The 20,867-nt window shown below is 41.5% G+C and overlaps 1 protein-coding gene across 1 annotated transcript in view; it reads right to left on the reverse strand.

Annotated features, from left to right (window-relative positions):
* The window catches only part of myo7aa (myosin VIIAa), a 39,945-nt gene extending 21,252 nt beyond the window's left edge, over positions 1-18,693 (reverse strand). Inside the window, exons 1-21 of the mRNA XM_068584532.1 lie at positions 18,589-18,693; positions 17,049-17,162; positions 16,768-16,920; positions 14,762-14,946; positions 13,884-14,005; positions 13,159-13,301; positions 12,402-12,515; positions 11,988-12,056; positions 11,761-11,845; positions 11,051-11,127; positions 10,262-10,381; positions 9,300-9,442; positions 8,933-9,143; positions 8,167-8,302; positions 7,763-7,869; positions 6,479-6,616; positions 5,007-5,165; positions 3,878-3,970; positions 1,280-1,374; positions 995-1,079; positions 648-866 (exon numbers count right to left, since the gene is read on the reverse strand). Of these exons, the coding sequence (XP_068440633.1) occupies positions 648-866; positions 995-1,079; positions 1,280-1,374; positions 3,878-3,970; positions 5,007-5,165; positions 6,479-6,616; positions 7,763-7,869; positions 8,167-8,302; positions 8,933-9,143; positions 9,300-9,442; positions 10,262-10,381; positions 11,051-11,127; positions 11,761-11,845; positions 11,988-12,056; positions 12,402-12,515; positions 13,159-13,301; positions 13,884-14,005; positions 14,762-14,946; positions 16,768-16,920; positions 17,049-17,162; positions 18,589-18,693 (2,673 nt within the window). The remainder of the gene's footprint in view (positions 1-647; positions 867-994; positions 1,080-1,279; positions 1,375-3,877; positions 3,971-5,006; positions 5,166-6,478; positions 6,617-7,762; positions 7,870-8,166; positions 8,303-8,932; positions 9,144-9,299; positions 9,443-10,261; positions 10,382-11,050; positions 11,128-11,760; positions 11,846-11,987; positions 12,057-12,401; positions 12,516-13,158; positions 13,302-13,883; positions 14,006-14,761; positions 14,947-16,767; positions 16,921-17,048; positions 17,163-18,588) is intronic.
* Positions 18,694-20,867: the final 2,174 nt, after the last annotated feature.

Genomic DNA, 20,867 nt, shown 5'->3' on the forward strand with positions numbered 1-20,867 from the left:
GTGCACTTGTTCAAGACAACACAGACTGGACTTTTCTCACTGAGGAAGAAAAACTGAACTGAAAATTGTTAAAAGCACTTATTGCTTTTGTATAAAGTGAATCAATTGCTGGTCTTTAACTTCTTTAAGGTAAGCAACAGACTGAACATGGACCAAAGAAGGAGTGGTTTGTCCCTCACAGGGACCCTTACTACTGAACAGTACCTGTTCAAAAAAAGGAAACGGATTTATAAACTATGTATCTTAACTTGCTATTGCTCCAGAGTGCCTGTTATATTCTTATGATAATACATTCGTTTTTTACTTAATTATTGAATTTGGCGCATAATGCCATTAATCGCAGAAAAATCATGCAATTAATCAGTTAATTTTTTCCAACTTTGCCCAGGCCTAATTTTATGTTTCACATAAGTTTTGTTTCTAAAACACAAAGAAACACTCGCACAATCAAACCGGAAGGTGCCAAAAACGCACACACTACACCCTGTTGTGGCTCGTCTGCCATGCCGCAGACAGAGAGAATTTGAAATTCGTTCCCACAAAATCCTGTACTTGCACTCAGACCTTGCTTGCGCTTGGATTTCTGCTCAAACTGCATTCATGACCCAAATCCCCGACGGAGCATGTGTGTGTCTGCGTGTGGTTACCTCCCCCTTGAGCCTCTTGTACAGCCGGCGAGCAATCATGCCTCTAGTGTAGGCCTGGACGGTGATGACGGCCCACAGTCGGTGTCTGAACGCCCGGCGCACCAAGAAGCCCCGACAGTGGCCCTGGAAGCCTGTGATCCGCTGACGGGCAACGTTGTACGACGCACAAAGCTTCCTAGAACGAACCAGAGCCTGGAGGCGAGAGAAGCCCGCTCGCATCTGAAGGGGCACGGGAATAAGACAAAGAAGAAAGATTTGCTTTTCAACCTTCTCTGATAATAATGAATTCCTCGAGCTGAGCTGCATCACGGATCACAATCATGCTGGATTAATGTGTGGGTCCTCACAGCTCCATAGTTCTTCCGACACTGGTACCCTCTCCATATCTTCTGGATCAACACAGCCGACTTCTTCATCTTCAGGAAGTTAGATCTGACGACAGGACATGAAAAACCACATATCGCTTTAGTTTGAATCCTGACATGACAAAATATTTTATCCCCTAAATAAATAAATAACTGCATTCATCAAATTGTAATGGGTGGTTTTAGAGTATGACACGCAAGACTGGTTCAAATTACAGTTTCATCCAACATTTTAACAAGACTAGAATCAGTTTTTTAAAGGCCGACCTGTCTTTGAAACCTCGAACCACCTTCTGGATGAGGATGACCTTGTCTGTGATGGCTTTGTCTCTCTCGATCTCCAGCAGCATGTCATGGTGATCCTACACAGCCGGAGAGAGAATGCGTATATACACAAAATATAGTAAAAGAGCCATGACTAAATCACATTGTATTCACACAAAATCTAAGTTTTTTAATCCTGTTTGCAAAAACATAAGGGTTCAAATTTGGAATATTTTAGCGAGACAATTAAACAAGGATTATCACTGAATATCCACAACTATTCCAACAAATACTGCACTTCTGTTTCACAATTAAAGTAGACAAATTGATGAAAAAATGACCAACAGCGGTCTTATTATGTAACCAGAAAATAAGCATCATTATACATCATTCTGAATACATCATTCCATAGAGGGATAAAAAATAAAAAACACTGACATTTTAAGAACTGTGGGTAGAAACTGTTCTGCAATACTAAAGTATTGCACAAATGATATGTTGACCTGGTGGTGGGGCCGGACACAAAAGTCAGGCGGTCAAAAAATACTTTAGCTTCTAGAAATTATAAACGTCTGCACAAAATGTCACTAGTATTCCATCCAGTAGTTGCTGAGATATTCAGTCCCCTCCCCAAAGTAACTCCACTAACAGCAACTAAATATATCCGCCTGACCAAATTCCTGAAAGTCAACTCTGTGATTTGTTTGTCAGTCTGGAGCGAGGACGCAGTAAACCAAACGCTATGGTTACAGTACTTTCCCCTCAACACGCTTTGATCTGACAGCTTTCCAGTTTGCTAACACGACACCTCACAGAACATCCAGTTCTTCTGTCTCCTCCTCCTGTGATCTGTCCATCCGTCCTGTCAGAGGAAGTGTGGGTACTGCCCTTCCTTCAACCCCCCTGCACTTTCTACTTCCTGTTCTGCTTCCTGTCCAGCCGAGCAGTCAGGCCTGACAGAGATTAGCCTTAAATTCGAAGGGGCCAAGACATTCGTGTGAAAATTGCCCTGAATAATCAACTTCCAACACAATGCAGGGACGTGATACAGAAAAGTGTCCTCCAATCTCCAGTAATACGGGAGCTGTAGATTCACCCGGTTCATCACTGTGAAAACCACCCACATCATTCTCTACAGACAAACCACTTGTGGCTGCTGCATTTGAATACTGGATTTCAGAAAATTGTTATGAAGGATGCTCCCGAGATTTTGACCATTTCGCTTACGCTTTGGAAAAATTGTAAATACCACAAAAGCAATAGTAGATAGTCCATGTGTTACCAGTTATACAAATCATAATAATCGTTCTGCTTCTATATCAACGATGTCTCTTCGCAGGCTATTCTGGTCTTGACAGCCCTGTCTTATGTGGACTGAAGCTGTTACATCCATCGAGGCTCTCTCCAAAGCCGCAAGACCATTAACAAAAACAGTAATATTGCTTTGCAGAAGACAGGAGTTGCTGGCCGTCCACTGCCTCGATTGGTTAGTCAGTGTGTGTTATTGTATGACTAAATCATCATCAGCTGATATTTTCCTTTTAACATCTGGGGAAAGAAGTGACAATGTGTGGCAACCGGCTAACGGAAGTGCCTCACCAGTGACATCTGTCCTCACTGGGCGGGAAACCAAAACACACGTATGCAGTAATAATACTTCTATCAAGTTTAAATACACACAGAAACATATAAACACCTGATAGGAACTTAAATACATTTGGTCATTTTCTCTTCTCTCTCTCTCTCTCTCACACACACACACACACACACACACACACACACACACACACACACACACACACACACACAGCAGGAAACTGAAACACTTTTCCCGTCAGAAAGTGTGTGTGGGTGTAAACTGGAAACAAAGCCAGCAGAGTATCAATACTGGGATGAACTGGTTAATTCCCAGTCAGCTGCTGCTGAGCAAGTCTCCCTTTGCATAACGTGTTGAACGCTCAGCAAAACAACCATATTAACCTCTTCGGCAGAACTTCTCCACCAACAGTACCCACATTTAATTTAATAAAGAACACAAATGTCCGTTGACAGCAGCTTGTCTCCAGCAGGGTTTGTCTGCAACAACAACTGAATGAGTACAACCAGTGCTGTGAAGCGTGGTCAAAGCGTGAGCTGTTTACTGCAACCGGATGGGATAGTAGTCGTGAACAGACTTAGAGGTGCACACTCACTCACAGCCACAGACGCACGGCTTGGGTCAAAGTCATGCTGCCCATGCCTGGCATGGCCTGGCCGAGATAATAATATGAAACGCTCAGCAGCCGCTGTACGAGCCACCCCTGTTGATTAATGCAAATATTTAATCAGCCATGTGGCAGCAACTCAATGCATAAACCCACCCAAGGGTTCCACTCTCGTCAGCTAAGAAAATGTAATTAAATGCCAGCAGTGATGACAACGAAAATCTCCTCGTCTGTGTCGGTGCCATGAACCTCACAGAAGCTGTGTAAAAGATTAACTCAAAAGTTTCTTTTTTTTAACTTAAGGTCAGATATGGATTTTCTTGTACTTTGTTTTCCTTCAGGCTCCACCCACATATCGTGCTGTGTCATCTTGTTGTCATCAGATTGGAAGTCGTACCTTGAGGAAGATCTTGGTCTTTCCCATCTTCCAGTCATCGTCCCTGCCCAGCACCGCCTCAGCGATCCTCTGGCAGGTTCCCCTTAGGTCCTCCTGGTGGGCGAAGGCACAATGGCTGTTTGACATGTTGTAACCTGGAGTGTCTGGGAGGCTTTAACCTGGCTGCTACAAGTTAGCATGCTTACATGCTTCCAGTGATAACTACATAACTATATCACCATGGGACTATAATACCATACAAGGGCTGGCTAAATGCATTAAAGAAATAAACATCTGGATGTGCCAGAATTCTCTTCAATTAAATGAAGCTAAAACAGAAGTTATTGTTTTTGGTCCCAATTATGAACGATTGAAAGTGAGCGCTCAGCTTCAATCACTGATGTTAAAAACCTCAAACCAAGCCAGAAATCTGGTGTAGTTATGAATTCAGACCTCAACCTGAACAGCCACATCAAGACAATGACAAAGTCAGCCTACTATCACCTGAAGAATGTACCAACGGTTAGAGGACTTATGTCTCGACAGGATCTGGAGAAACTTGTAGATGACTTTATCTTCTGCATCTCACTACTGCATCTTATTTACTGCAACTTTTATTTATTTTATTTTGCTTTTGCGTGTGACTGTTTTAATGATTTCTTAACTGTTTTTAATTCTGAATCATGTTCTGCTTTTAATGGTTTTATGTGAAGCACTTTGAATCGCCTTGTTGTTGAAATGTGCTGTACATAACTTTCCTTGTGATACGTAACATAATTGTGATTAAAATAGCCTTAATAGTCATATTATTATCAATTAAGTTAAATTAAGTGTAGTCACAGACAATATCATTTTTTTCTAAAACTTGAAGTCTAATCTTACAAATACTAAACAGTAAATTAAGTGACACACACACACACACACACACACACACACACACACACACACACACACACACACACACACACACACACACACATATCAAAGCAGTCAAGTGATATAGGAAACATTTCAGGGTTCAAGGAAAACAGACTGCTGTTGGTATTCTGGGAAAAACTGTATGGAGACCAAACACAGTGTCACACGTTGTGTCATCTGATCTGCAACAAGCAGAAAACCCTATATCATAATAAGCGCACACACACTGTACCTGTTTGTACGCCGGTTTGACTCCAGGCATGAGCACCCGGTAGCGGTCGACAAACTCCACAAAGGTGTAGCGGATGGGGTATCCTGCACGCCGGATGCGAATGGTCTCCATCATGCCCGAGTACCTCAGCTGACGCACACACAGCTCCCTGTCAAACAACTACAGACACAAACACTGTGACAGGAAGGCTGATTTTACTGACATCCAAAATCAGTTGACCTCAGGTATTAAGTAAAAGTATGCATTCTCTCTCCTGACCACCAGGGGGCGACTCCTCTGGTTGCATAGAAGTCTATGAGAAAATGACTCTATTTCCCTCTTGATTTATTCCCTCAGTAAACATTGTAAACATGAGTTTATGTCTCAATCTTTAGTCTTCTTCAATACAGCATGGTGTTTATTTTGTAAATGATGGCCATTTAGAGTCAAACAGACCATAAAGCAGATTATGTTTTAGGGCGGGCTTAATATGATTGACAGGTCGCTGCAGCTACCAGAGCTGTCCGTATACAGTGACTCTATGTCACTCCTCTGCGTTCCAAATATAGTAAGTTCATTAGTTTGCGAAAAAAACAACAACATGACAATGGTCGTAATCCAAGATGGCGACGACAAAATCTCCAAACTTAATGCTCGATAACATCAGTCCACAAACCGATGTGTGACGTCACAATGACAACGTCCACTTCTTATACAGTCTGTGGTCGTGTCTGTTGTGGATATGAACGCTGTGATGTGGGGCTTTGGCTTACGCGACATACAAATAAAACATTGAATAAGTAATACATTTAACTTCTTACACTGCACAAGTTGTGTGAGTGCTTGTTAGGATGATTCTCATGGAGTTTTTGTTGTTAAACACAACCTCCATTTAATCCTTGAGATCTTTCTCAGTTTTGTGGAGGCAAAAACACAGAGATAAGTAGTTGATCAGTTTTCCTTTGGAAGGGCTGTAATGCTGTAATTCTGGACCACTGTTTTTTTTATTTTTTTACAAACTTCACGTGGTGCTTACATCCCTGTTTGAATATTCAGTAATGAACAATGTCCACAGAAGTTTAAAGGAAATATCTATACACAGGTTTTGAGAGAATACCAGGAAAATCATTTTGACAGATTAGTCACAAATGACTATGTTTACTGTAAATATTGATTTGCTTCCATTTAAGACCGTTTGCCTTTAAAGTATAAATCGATAACAGATATATCTGACTCCTTCATAACTGCTGCATTTACCTTAATGTGACCCTTCTCTGAGCATTAGATCCGACGAGACTTGATGTGATCTCTCTATTCTGTCGACTTCACAGTGAAACACAGCTAGTGAACTTGCTGAGAAATGTTTTGCTTTCCAGCTGCTGCGAAGTCAGTCGACGAGTAACCAAGTCGTTTCACTTCTATTGTCCTGCTTGTCGAATAAAATCCCTTAAAACTAAACTTATTCTATTTGGATACAGAGGGCAGACACTCACCATGGGTTTCTTGTACTCGTTGGGTTTGATGCAGCGAACGAAGAAAGGCTGACAGACGCTCAGAGTTCTCATCAGCAGCTCCAAAGATCTCTTAAACTGACTGCTCAGAGTGGGCGAACGCTTCCTGGTCTCTGCTCCCTAAACACACACACACACACACACACACACACACACACACACACACACACACACACACACACACACACACACACACACACACACACACACACACACACACACACAGACAGCACAAAAAGTGAAGGGGTCTGAAACAATGAGGACTCCTTTCTCTCTTCCTGAGCTCTTACTTTCTTCCTTGCTGTCTCTACATATGAAAGTATTTGGCAATGTCTGGCAAACAAGCAGGAGTTAAATTTGAGCAACAACAACAATAACTCGTTGATTAATTAATGATTCAATCAACAGAAAAAAATCACCATTAAAGATTTTTAAAGAACAAATAAATTGCTGGTTTCAAAAATGTATATTTGTAAGTGGGCTCAAATCAAACTTGTTTACATTTCATGGGCAAATGATTGATTAATCCAGAAAAGAATGAATGGATTAATTTAGAATGAAAATAATTGTTAGTTGCAGCCAGAGGTCAAAGAAGTATTCAGATCATTTACTTCAAAACTTTACTTATACTTTAAGTATGTGAGTAGTAAAATGTGTTTTACTATCACGTGTGATGTTTCTGGATTCATATTACTGCTGCATTCACATGTCTGGTACATCACATCTGTTACAAGTCTGAACCAGCATCTCTAAGACAAGATATACACAGCTCTTTTCAGCTTTGTGACAATGTTTTTTCCGGCTTATCCAAGAGGCTTTTTAAAGAGTTCATTAGCTGAGGAAGTAGGAGGATTTTCTCAACTCACAAATGAACACTACATCCTTCAGTTCAACAGTAACACATCTGTGGTTTTCACAAGACAGTAGGCAGTTGACATCAGAAGTTATTAAGGTGTGATTTCTGTCTGATTGGTCAATTTTTGAACTTACCTTTGACTTGAGTGTATCCAGAAAGATGAACATTTACTGACCACCAGTGGTCACAGTGCAGAACTACAATTAGTCTGCTGTTCATTTCAGTAAACAGACAAGGGGTTGCCTTTTTTCTGCCCAGATGTGCAGAGATGGCAATGGACCTGAACTTGTATAGCACTTTTCAGTGTGTGTGTGTGTGTGTGTGTGTGTGTGTGTGTGTGTGTGTGTGTGTGTGCGTGTGTGTGTGTGTGTGTGTGTGTGTGTGTGTGTGTGTGTGTGTGTGTGTAATACCATAGCTACGTCAGCCTGAAAGATCTGTTTGATGAACTTGTTCTTGGAGGAGTGAACCAGTTGGATGATGTCACCGTATAAAGTGTCTCTGTTCTTCTCCAAGAAGCCTGCAAGACACACACGCACACGCACACACACACACACACACACACGCACACACACAGTGTCACATAAAAAAAACACAGAAGCACGTAATCATCGATAACAAATGTTTCGTATCATCAGCTATTTCAGCAAATATGAAACAAAAACACAAGTCACAATAATAGTAATAATAAAAATAATAATAAGAGCATAGCTCGAGAGATAGAACAGATGGAAACACATCAAACCAGCTTCACAAAACATCTTCCACAGTTCCTACAGTCTTCATGGCCTCCCGGTGTGTACGGAGTGACCCTGACCTCTCGTTTCGTAGTAAACCACTCCAGCAAAGTGCTGGATGCCAAACTGGGTCTCGTGGTTGTTCTTTGGAGGGATGTAGTACGTGTTGAGCTTGTGCTGAAAGTTCAGCTTGTTCAGCATGGTGGAGTCCGTGCCCTGCAGGAGACGGAAACAAAGAGACAACTTAGTATATTAACTAGATGACCATGTTGATGTGGTGAATGTAAGTCTGTCATTTACTCTCTTTAAGCTCCGGTTTAGGTCTCCACCTCCTCTTGTCACTTCAGCTGCTGAATGTTTCAGCAGCTAGTGTCTAACTCTGTCTGTCTGTCTGTTTCTTCTGCTGAGCAGGAATAGTACTCTGGTCTTTTACACTATGAGAGTAAACCAGAATAAAGTTTGGCGCTGAACAGATACAAATAAATGAGCTGAAACGCTCGACAGAGTTCCATAAAGCTGTAGATTCAGCTCATAGTTCTCTGTAGGTTCATCACTGAAAGGGACAACTTTGACTTTGTCATTTGAAACAATTTTGTTGTACATTTTTTTGATTCTAGCTACTTTATGTATTCTTAGATAACAATAAACATCCAAGCAATAAATAAGCAGCACACAGGGCTAATGTAAGGCCAAGTGATGGTGACTCATGTAAATTCTCTGACCTTTGTTTCCATGATGATACTGACTAGATTTGAAGTCCATCTGATTATTTAATCAAACTCAAAAAAGGAGTTTACGATGGTTAAATACCTGAGTGCCACCATCTGTCCACCACAGTGTGCGTACCTTGGGGAACCGGCTCTCTTCGTCAATGAGCGAGATGATGTTCATGGGTTTGATAGCGATCATGTCCAGGGCGTCCTGATTGTCGGTGAACTCGATGTGCTGCCAGTTGATGTGCTCCAGGTTGTACTCCTCCTGCTCCAGCTTGAAGACGTGCCGGACAAAGAACTGCTGCAGGTTCTCGTTGGCGAAGTTAATGCACAACTGTTCAAAGCTGGAGGGAGGGGCGAGGAGCGGCAAGAAACAACGGAGACAAAATGATTTTAGGCGTGTAAGAGGTTTTGACAAATCAAGTCAAGATACAAGAATCAATCAAATTCATAAGAATCAATCTAGATCTGGTCCTTTAAAACTTTGAGACGTGTTGGACCTGTTGACAGTGAAGTTCTCAAAGCCGAAGATGTCCAGCAGTCCAATGGAGCGTCTGAGCGCTTTGGGCTGTGAGGACGTCGGCTTGTAAATGGCCGCGTTGATCTTCTCCACGATCCACACAAACAAGCGGCCGTAAATTCCCTGGACGCACACACACAAAACGCGGGACTTAAAATACTGAAACAATTTGCTTTGAAAAATATTTGCTTTGAAGGAAATACATTCAACGTGGTTATAAAGGTGGGTCAACCCACCTTCAACAGAAAACTTGACTGAAATAGTTAAAGAAATCTGCAAGATGGAAAGAATGACCTCCCTTCTGAGACTGAGAAAGGGCACATACATAGCTCGATGGACAAAATGGACCAAATACATGTCAAAATAAGGAAGCTGGCAGGTGACTCACCTCCCTAACCTCACGGGTTTCTGGAGTTTGATGCCTCAAAAGGCTCAGTAACTCTTGAAAAGACAAGTACTATGTTTCACCAAGATGCAACCCCATATACGTTTAAACTAAAGTTAAAGAACCCCTGTGAATATAACTCATGAAATATACATTTTTTGTATATTTCTGTGTTGGAATGAATTTATAGTTTTTATGGACACGATTGACTGACAAAGCTGATGAAGTGTTGCATGGTTGTTTTGATTGTTTTGGTTTATCATTATATATTTTGATTTTTACTTATTTACCTGTGTGGATTTTTAAGTGTGTATGTGTTTTCTTTTCCTTGTTTCTTGTTCCATACGCATGGTTAGTTTATCGTGTTCCTTCTTACTTTTGAGCGTTGTATTTTTTGTTGAACTGTAGAAATAACTAAATAAAATATATACATTTTTTTTTTAAATCTCCACAGTATATCATTTACCTCTTGTAATGAATTTTAGTTTTGGCCTCATATTTAAGGTCATATTTCAGGAAAAGATGAATAAAAGAGTTTTAATAATGGAGTGCTTCACCTTAACGAAAGCGTCCCGTACATCCAGAGCTTGTTCTCTGCTGAGCGGCGTGGAGACAGTCTCTCCTCTGGTGATCAGAGTTCGGCTGGTCAGACAGTTCATCAGGTCTTTACCATCCACCTAAACACACACACACACACACACACACACACACACACACACACACACACACACACACACACACACACACACACCTGTTTCATCTCCTTCAGTACAACAGTATTATTTATATATTTACCAGAGACAGTGCACATAAATCAACATTTCCTCAATGTAATTGGGCCAGAGTTCGGTAGAGTCCCTCATCAGGTTATTACAATTTAGTGGCATTGTGCTATTAGTATAGTTCAACAGCAACAACTATGGCACAACACTGTACAGCACAATGCAACACAATGCTATAAAATACAATAAAGTACATATATATAGTACAAAAATTGCCGATTGGCAATAACAATGAGAGTGATGGCGGTGCCAGAGATGAGGTGGGAGAAATACTCAAGATTGCAGATTTGGTTTGCCTTGAAACATTTCTTTACTTTTTGTTTAGAGGTTCGCTAATTCAATATCAACTCATCCTCTCGAAGTCACACTAAAATGAATTATTGTAAAGGTACACAAAATGGCTTAATATGAGGTCAGGTATTTCCTTTGGTTTTTGATTTGTCAGTATTGAAAGGTAGCTCGGCCTCAAGGGTACAATACAGAGGCCCCTGAATTATATATATACACGTGTCTGTGTGTGTGTGTGTGTGTGTGTGTGTGTGTGTGTGTGTGTGTGTGTGTCACCTCCAGCAGCGTAGCAGCAGCGGTGAGGTGAGGGCTGCGAACCACGTCGCAGGCATCCAGGTTGTCGTAGGTACGAGCTGCAGGGCCAAAGGTCAACAGCTTAAAGACGACGAAGCACGTCAAGCGTCTCACTGGAGGAGGTTATACTGCCATACCATAATAATGCTAGCATAACAAAAACTGGAAATGCTTTGTAAACCTCTGTAATGCAACTTTCCCTCCATACCTTTTATTTTCTTTGAAGATATCTGATAGTTTCTGATTGCATTCGCATATTTTGTAAAAAGATACTTTACTACCTACTACAAATTTGACTGTATATTCTTAGGACAATATGAATTGTCTTAAAAAATATTTTTTCTTAACCCCAAAAAACATATGTTCGCCAACCTTTACTAGTCCTGATAGTGTTTACTGGTATTCAACAACCAGCATGTGTGCAGCCTGAAGCCATGAAGAGCCTCACCACACCCCACGCTACTGCTAAGCTTTATGATCGAAGGCGTTCGTTAACGGACAGTATGAACAATGTCCAGAGAGAGCTTTGGGAGAAAACCAACCTGGAACTATGAAAATAGGATTTATGCTCCTGTTCAGAAGTATAATGACAGGAACGAACCATAGAGGAATACTGAAGTGGAAACATACCAGAGCAGCAACAAACCGATGAATTGTGTAGTAAAATTCACAAAGAATCCTTTTGACTGTACCTTCGTATCTGAGGTTTCCCATGTGTAATATAGCAGCCAGCAGTTTAGAAATCTCCCAGTTCTCTTTGTCTGTGAACATTAGCACCTGCAGAGCAACGGAGGTCCTTTTCAGTTCATTTTAAAACAAAGTTTTTAATCAAAAAGTATTATTTGACTTCAAGCAGCTACTAAAGCACTGAAGTTACACGTGGAGCGAATGTCTGGTATGTTCCAAATGTAATCAGTACCTTCATTGCAGAGCGGATGTTGGAGTACTCCTTCATGTCGTCTCGGCCATCACACACTGTACACTTACCCTGCAGAGAAACAGAGAGAGAGAGAGGGACTCACTTTGTGGTGATCCAATATTGAATATCATTTGTATTGAGCAGCAGGATGCCCTGACTCGACCCCGGAGGGAAAAAGGACAATCTTCTAGTTTACAAGTAGAAAAAGCAACTGAACGTTCATGTGGGTTTTTTCAGACTTTTCCTGTCTTTTTCCAAACTGAGAGATTCCCGTCTTGACCGACATTGTTACATTTACAAAGTCTACTTAAAGATTCAATATTAAAGTTCACTTAATGCAAAAAGGTCAAAGTCTCAACTGCTGCAACAGCAGACCGGTTGCTCACACGAGGATGGAGGTGATGCAGTACTCACCATGGTCAGGTAGGTGAAGTCAGTGGCCTTGGTCAGACTCAGTTTCTTCTTCTCCTCTCCAGTCATGCCCTTCAGCATGCAGTAGAAAACGTGGTAGTTCCTCTCATCATGGGCCTGTGGAGAGAGAGAGAGAGAGAGAGAGAGAGAGAGAGAGAGAGAGAGAGAGAGAGAGAGAGAGAGAGAGAGAGAGAGATGGAGTAAGTGTTGCACCGTTAAGTAAAAGTGAACATTAAAATTCACGTTTCAGCAGCACAGACACAGGCTGAGGGGTAAAAAAGCAGATGCATAACTATTTAAATGGAATAAAAATGAAATAAGAACATGAAAAAACATATTGAAGTAAAAAAAAAAGTACAGTATGTACTTATATGTTCAGTATATGTCATATACACATATTATAACGTGACATGTAAAGCGATAAATAGAAGAGATGAGAGAGCAAAAAAGACTAAAATAAATCAAAATACAGTAATTATTTCAGTGTATTTGTACCTAGAGATTGCCGTTTGGAAAAAAAGATGTGTTCTTTATTTGCCTTCTTCACTACTTTATACCTTGTAGGAAGATTACAGAAACACCCACTGTGTGTCTTTCAAAGGGTGCTCACTCACCTTAGCATCTTCACTTTAGCATGTTAATGTTAGCATGTGAATGTCTGAAAGTATCCACTCATGAAATTAACAACAAGTGGACATATAAGCAAAACATGTCGCTGGAAAAAGGTTTTTGCCATGTTGTCAGACGTTGTGAGCCGTACCTGTCGACAGACTCTGGATTTCTCCAGCAGGTATTGCTCGATCTTGGCTCCCTCTATGGCTCCTCTCTTGTTGAAATGGATGTCGATGTATTTCCCAAAACGAGACGAGTTGTCGTTGCGGATGGTTTTAGCATTGCCAAAGGCTGGAAGACAAACCAGTGGTGATGATGTCACATGAACATGCGAATGACCCAGCTGCAGGTGTGTACCTCCGTGAGTATTTGTGTGTTTTAATGTTTGTTTTTTTTTCAGCAGAACTATTTCAGCTGTGCTAACATTATTGCACAAGAGTTTAAGGGTTTTCTTATCATCCATTAGTCTTCTAAGGCGATTAGCAAACATAATGTCCCACTAAAACACTGGAGTGATAGTTGCTGGAAATGGGCCTCTATACACTTCTGTAGAGATTTCATTAAAAAACAGACAATTCCACCGCGAATAGTCATTTACCACATTAACAATGTATAGAGGCTATTTCTGATTAATTGAACGTTATCTTCATTGAAAAAAACAGAGCTTTTCTTTGAAAAATAAGGACATTCGATCGTGATCGTTGCATATCATATCAATATGTGTGACACTGTGTTTGGTCCCCATGCAGTTTTTTTCCCAGAATCCCAACAGCAGTCCGATTTCCTTGAACCCTGAAATGTTTCCTGTATCACTTGACTGCTTTGATATGTGTGTGTGTGTGCGTGCGTGTGTGCGTGCGTGCGTGCTCCTACCTTCTAGTATAGGGTTGGCCTCCAGAACCTGCTGTTCTATCCAGGAGTGTTGACCACTGATGGCTGCCAGAAACTGCAGGATCAGTTTGGTGCTTTCTGTTTTCCCCGCTCCGGACTCACCACTAACAAGACACACGCACACACGCACACGCGCACACACGCACGCACACACACACACACACACACACACACACACTCATTGTTTTGGTACTTACACTTTTGTCAACACCAAAATTGGAATAAACAGATGTTTCCTGTTTTCTACAACACCAGTATATATTTACTTATCCAATAGATAGATAGATAGATAATAAAGTAATTATCTGTCTATCCATATTGGATAAGTAAATATATTTCAATCCCTAATATTTCCCATGTAGAGATCATTCCTGAAACACTGGTGCATTTAAAAGTTACTTCGTCAAGTCCTCTGTTTTGACTTTTTTTTTTTACACTTTATTTTCTGTTTTGACGCTATTTCTTTGACATTTTGTACATATTTTGGTCAGTACATTTGAAAAATGTCCTCGGTTTAATTAAATCCTCTCTCTTTTTGGACCAGTGTGTGAATGTGTACACTCCACTGCCAGAGTGTGTTTTACTGTTACGATGTTAAGATGTCTAATGTTATTAATAATCATAATGAGGGCTCAAAGGTGATCGTAACTAAAAGCAGAATTTAAAATGTCAGCTTCAGGGTGTTCTGGCTGATCACTGTTTTGCACAATCATCCATCCCATAGGGGTCACGATGTTTCCCTGGAGGTCAACTCTTTACTAAAGAGAAGGAGCGACCGACCGACAGACCGGCTCATATCTTTGCCGCATATTGGAGATTTGCACTTCAGCCACGCCTACATTTCCTGAACTCCCTCCTACCTGATGATGCAGCACTGATCGCGGTTGTTCCTCTGCATGTTGAAGTAACAGTTGTCAGCGATGGCGAAGATGTGCGGCGGCATTTCGCCGATCTTCTTATTGGTGTAGAGGCGGATCTGGTCAGCCGTGTAGATGGGCAGCAGCTGGTACGGGTTGACGGCCACCAGGATGGAGCCGGTGTACGTCTGCACACAGGGAGGAAGAGCCGGGTAAAGGCTGATGATGACAAAGAACTTTGAGCCATTTCATGCCAATGATCTGAAAGATAAACTAGCCAGCAGCGTAGCATTCACATGCCTAAACCTCCAAAGACTGTACAACCCATGAAAAAAGTTTCCAACAACTTTTTTGCCAGATTTTTGCCAGAGCACAAAGCTTACATATATATTATCACTAACGCATTAATGTGTGAGCAGCATTTTTGTTGTATTTGGCAAAGGTGGATTTCTTTTAAGTACTCTAATAGAGTGTTGGGCAGTTTAATCTAACTTTATAAATATTTGTTATAATTGAGTCCTTAAAACCTTGTTGTGCAGTGTCTCAACTCAACAACACCTGCACTGTGTCACTGGAGAATTAACTGTGTTTCAGAAGATTTATTTTTGGAAAATGTTAAGTACAATTACCTTAAATTAGGTATTTAGGAACAGTAAATGTTGCAAACAATTGTTGACCGATGCTGCCTGCTCACACAGCAGGGACTTGGAGGAAGGGTGGATGAGGTGACACAAGGCGTCGCAGCTCAGATGGTGAGGGACGTTAATGAGGACATATCAGTGTTCGCTACGAGAGATCTAGCGGCCATGTTGGAAACAAAAACAACATGCAACGTCCAGGTTGGAGCGCTGGGAGAACCAGCGCCGTAAAACAGGACACCTTCACAGCTTTAGCGATTTGGAAAAGCAGCTTTTTTCCAACGCTGCGTACCCATTTCGTTTTTGCTGTAAGCCATGACACAAACTGTATTTTGTGACGATAGCAATCACTTATCACAAACATCCAGATACAAAGTTTGTGCAAAGCTAAGTAGAATAAATTGACTCCCAAGTTTCGGCTTTAAGAACGTATAAGACATAATACCGCTGACATGAAACATTTCAAACGTGCAACAAACATGTGCATAGAACGTGCAGTTTGCAGATGCAGTTTGATAGGAAATACACGGCATGTTTCTATTCCTGAGGCCGTGCAGTTATTTGTGCATTCAATATATGTGTGAGGTGCATCATTTTCAGCCGAGGTCAGATCCGTCCCCAGCTATGCTCGACGTGCAAGAGCTGACTTACCCTGCCACCACAGTTTGTCTTCACAGGCCACGGGGAAAAGGGAGAGGACAACGAGGAGGAAGAGAAGAAGGATGAAGAGAAGGAGGAGGAAGAGAAGGAGGGCCACAGAGAAGATAAAGAGGCAGGAGATTGAGGTGAGAGCAGGAAAAACAACCACCAGCGGAGGTTGCCCTAATTCTAATCTATATGTTATATTTAAAAACTTCTGCACTATTTTATTTTGAATAATTCTCGTTCCATTTTTTACCCAATCGATGAGCTTCGTTGGAGAAAGCCTGAAAACTAATATTTTAAATTCCAAACAACTTCACCAGGAAGTGATCCAAAAGTAAATTTACAATTTTTATTGGCTTAATATCAATGAAGACATTTAATTCTCCACACTTCTCCGGTGAAATGTGAGATCTGTATTTGGATGAGACAACCGTGTAAAAGTGTGCAGAATTCCATGGGATCGCATATCAAATGCAATCTGGACAAATTGGACAGACTTTAAAGGAACAGCCCCAGGTCACCTGCGGTAAAGTAACTCTACCAACCGTAATGCTCTGCCAGAATGTGAGTCGTGTTAAAATGTTCACGCTTATTAACGAAAATGCAGGTGAGCACATCATCATTACCGAGGTACGACATGTAAGTAATGGGTTAATGGAGGATTGTTGGGTTTTTCTGTGTCATGGTGCAGCAGTAGTATGAGAACAGTACTGCAGTACTACTCACATATATGAGCTTTTCTCGGTATCTGATGAGCAGGTTGCGGAGGATGCCAGCTTCGTTGAGGTCTCCCAGGCGGATCATGTCCTCCACACCGTGGATGGAGGTGGGATGCATTGGCTTAATGTTGGTGGCATTCTGGGGCGAGATCCAGTGCTCCTGGTGATGGGCAGGGCGAGGTTATCGTAGTGCGCAGGACAGTTGCAGTAGTATATACATAGGGAGTATTTCAGTATTGCATGCTCCCACAGACGTGAAGGTAACAAAAAAAGTGTTTCAGCACTTACGTTTCCTTCGTCATCCAGCACCTGGATCTGTCCCGAGTCACAGAGTTTGACCACCGCACCAATCGGCACCTCAAACTCCCGACCGGTCTTCAAGTCCAACCAGACATAGTCGCCCTGGGGAAAAGAAAAAAATCTCAAATTGAACTCAAAACCAGGATTAGGATTGGGATCATAAATGAGTCGAATCATCGTCAGAGAAAAGAAGAAATCAAAATTCTAATTTAGAGTCGGAGCAATAAGGCAGATTGCATGATAGATCATAACCATAAATGACATTGACTTTATGACATGCAAGTTGATCAGACCCGTGATTAGAATCCATGTTTCTTTGTTTAAATAACCAAATCATAACCGTTTTCACACTGCACCTAGACCAGGCTTAATGCAGTCTGGAGACATGTGAACCCTTTCAATGGATGCATTTCTTCTCAGTCTCCAGCCACGGGGTGAGCTTTACTTCCTCTACTATGTTACATGAAGATGGTTAGTGAATTTATTCTCGCGTTTTAAATAAATGGTGCAGTCTGAAGACAGTGAAATAAACCCCGGATGATCTCCTGCTCCAGACGGACAGTGCGGCCTGGACCGGGAACTTCTGGAAAGTACAAGACACAACATATGTACCAGGAATTTGCCAAGGTGGACCGCGAGGACATCTAACCAGAAGACAGTGGGGGACAGGAGTGAAGGGTTAGTACATCAGAGGTGTTTACACGCTGTCAAAGGTTTACGTGTCAAACTTTCAGCACGTAAGCCTGAACAGCATCTCTAAAAAGTTACTCCCTCCAGGATGCAGATAGTCTGGATTATAAACCCAGTTGTCAGTTTAACAAAACAAACTGCTGCTCAAAATCTGCTAAAAAAAACATGTATACCATGTAAAAAAAACATGTACAGTACATAACATATGTCTTAGCATAATGTAGACACCATATTATCAAATTTGAAAGGAAAAATCTGTTATATTTGTACATATCAATATTATATTGTTCATTTTTTATATCTTGTCAGTACACAAAAGCAAGAACATGAAACTAGAGAAACGGGGGGAAGATTTACTCTTTCTTTGTACAGAGCCAGGGTAGCGCAGTCCTCGGCTGAGCTCACCGGCTGCTGGCTGTATTTAGCCTTATAATTAAGATCTGCATAATAATCGATAATTTCGCATGGAAGGAATAAGCATATTTCACAAACTGTCTGACTGTGCCTTGAAGGTGCAAAGGAGAAAGAGTTTGCTTTTGTTGCTCACAAACATGGCCACAAATTGTTGCCTTTGTGCCACGGTTTTAATAACACACACAGACACACACACACACACACACACACACACACACACACACACACACACACACACACACACACACACACAGTCTTAAACACTTAAACACAGTTTTTTGATATACAATTATGATTTGTAACTCACGATTCAAAACATAAAGCCATATTTTTGTGATTTATGTATAGTTATGTTAGGCACAGTTCTGCAATATTAGAGAAGACAGCATCTCACTCACTCACAAACACACACAGAGTTGCGTACCGGCATCAGCGTGCTGTGTTTCATCACAGTGTTCACGTTGCGTAGCAGCGCCCACTTGGCCAGATCCTTCTCGTAGAGTTCCACATATTCCCGGCGCTTGTACATCTTCACATTCACAGAACAAACTCTCCCACACTGTGACAGCGGGATCTTATGTGAGTGGACTTTAGTACACGCGGGCTTTGAAAATATCCACAAAGCACTGGTGGAAAGGTGTGTGAATTGATTGGATGTTTGTATGATCACTTCCTACACACACGGTGATCAATTTCCAGATGTCCCAAACGATAATGGTCAATTCATCACACCTCAAAGAACACCTGGTCCATTATCAGACGTCTTAGTCCAACAGGGTCAAACATCCTGGTGTGTGACCTCGCTCTGTGTACTCGAGCTCCACTTTGAGGAAAATCAATTTAAAAACATGTGAGAACATCCAGCCCTTCTGCTCATTTTCAGATCACTCTCAAGTTTCCACTGCAGCAAAAGAAAAGGGGAATCCTCCTGCTCGCTGTGTGTCTCTCTGTCTCTCCGTCTATCACACTCACACTTTATGAAACCCCTCCCCCAACAACCTCCCCTGTCGCCCATGGCAACAAGATGTCACTTCCTCCTCAGGTGTGTGGTATGTTCGGTGTTGAATTTCTGTCCAGATGGATACAGCATACAGTCTTACTGCAATGTAACTTATTGTACCTTGTATGTTCAGACTGATAAACAATTAGGACAAGATTAGTGTACTAATACTACTACCAATGCAATATAATAAAACTAAACGTTTAAAACCTTTGCATTGCCTTCTCCTGAGGGGGACATGAAGGCAGAAAATGGTTGTAGGGATATTTAGAATATCTTAGACTGACATAACGTGATAGCATTTAGCTTTAGCCTGTCTTGTGTCTTTGTTTCTTTCCCTCCCTCTTCAGAAAGAAGATAGACGTTAGCAACGCTAACTGTGTGTAGTATGAGATATGAATCGGTCACTCAGGGTTGAGTGTGTGTGTGTGTGTGTGTGTGTGTGTGTGTGTGTGTGTGTATGAGTGAGTGAGGGAGTGAGTGTGGCTGTAGTGAAGGGTTTTTCAGTGTGTGTTACTTATATGTCTGTTTAATTAAGTAAATACTCCGTCTGGCAAACTGAGCCACCTGAACATTACACCACCTAGCACCTGTCTCTCTCTCTCTCTCTCTCTCTCTCTCTCTCTCTCTCTCTCTCTCTCTCTCTCTCTCTCTCTCTCTCTCTCTCTCTCACACACTCACACTCACACTCACACACACACACACACACACACACACACACACACACACACACACACACACACACACACGCTTACCGGCAGCTTGTGACAGAGCAAACCGGGGCGAGCAGGGCCAACTATCAGAAACCACATGCTGAATTATTTAACACAGAGGATCTGTTTGGTGTCTGTCTTTTTATCTCCTCTATTATATTTCTTCCTCAGTACCTCTGTATTTCTTTCCCTTCACCTCTTTCTCCATCCCATCTCTCTCAGTGCTGATGGATTTAATGCAGGTGAGCTGGGTCTGACCGGCTTGTAGAGACAACGACAGCTTGTAGAGACAACGACAGCTTGTAGAGTCGACTTCAGTATAAAGTGCTTTTCCTGTGCTCATGTGAGATCAGATGACAGAGTTCAGTTTGATTTGTACTGTTAAACATTTAAAAGAAAAAAAAAAGTTTGAACACAATTATTAAAAAAGGTCACACATTCCCAGTCCAGTAAACGAGCAAGAACACCACCAGACCAGTCAGCCACCAACACTAAAACTATTCTGATGACATTCTGTAGCTTTGTTTTGGTCAAAAACATGTGTTTTTAAATACAGCATGATGTTCATTTAGTAAATGATGTGGTCCATTTAGAGACAATAGACCATAAAACAGGGTATGCTTTAGGGCGGCTGCCGCTACCAGAGTCGTACACGCCGTCTCTACGTCACTGCCGGGCTTCAGGCTCGCAGGTTTTTGTGGGAAGCCCTCATGCAGGAAACGTTATATGCTTTGCATGCATTGTTTGAAGTTCTAAAAGTATGTAAATATGTTTCTCCTGCAAAACATTTGCTCTAAATAACAAAGATGATGTCTTTTAATGATGGTTGGTAGCTTGAGAGTATCAGGAACCAGGATAATCTCTCTTCACATGCATCTTTCCTCTTGGTAGTAATAATCTAGGTTACCAATCCAGCTCTGCACTTCTTACTCCCGACCAATATTGTAACTTGTAGACCTCTGATACCATTTTGCTAAACATAAACATAAT

Source organism: Clinocottus analis, unplaced genomic scaffold (genome assembly GCF_023055335.1).
Source record: "Clinocottus analis isolate CAN_PGR_092001 unplaced genomic scaffold, fCliAna1.0.p SCAF_2, whole genome shotgun sequence".
In the NCBI taxonomy this organism is placed as follows: Eukaryota; Metazoa; Chordata; class Actinopteri; order Perciformes; family Cottidae; genus Clinocottus; species Clinocottus analis.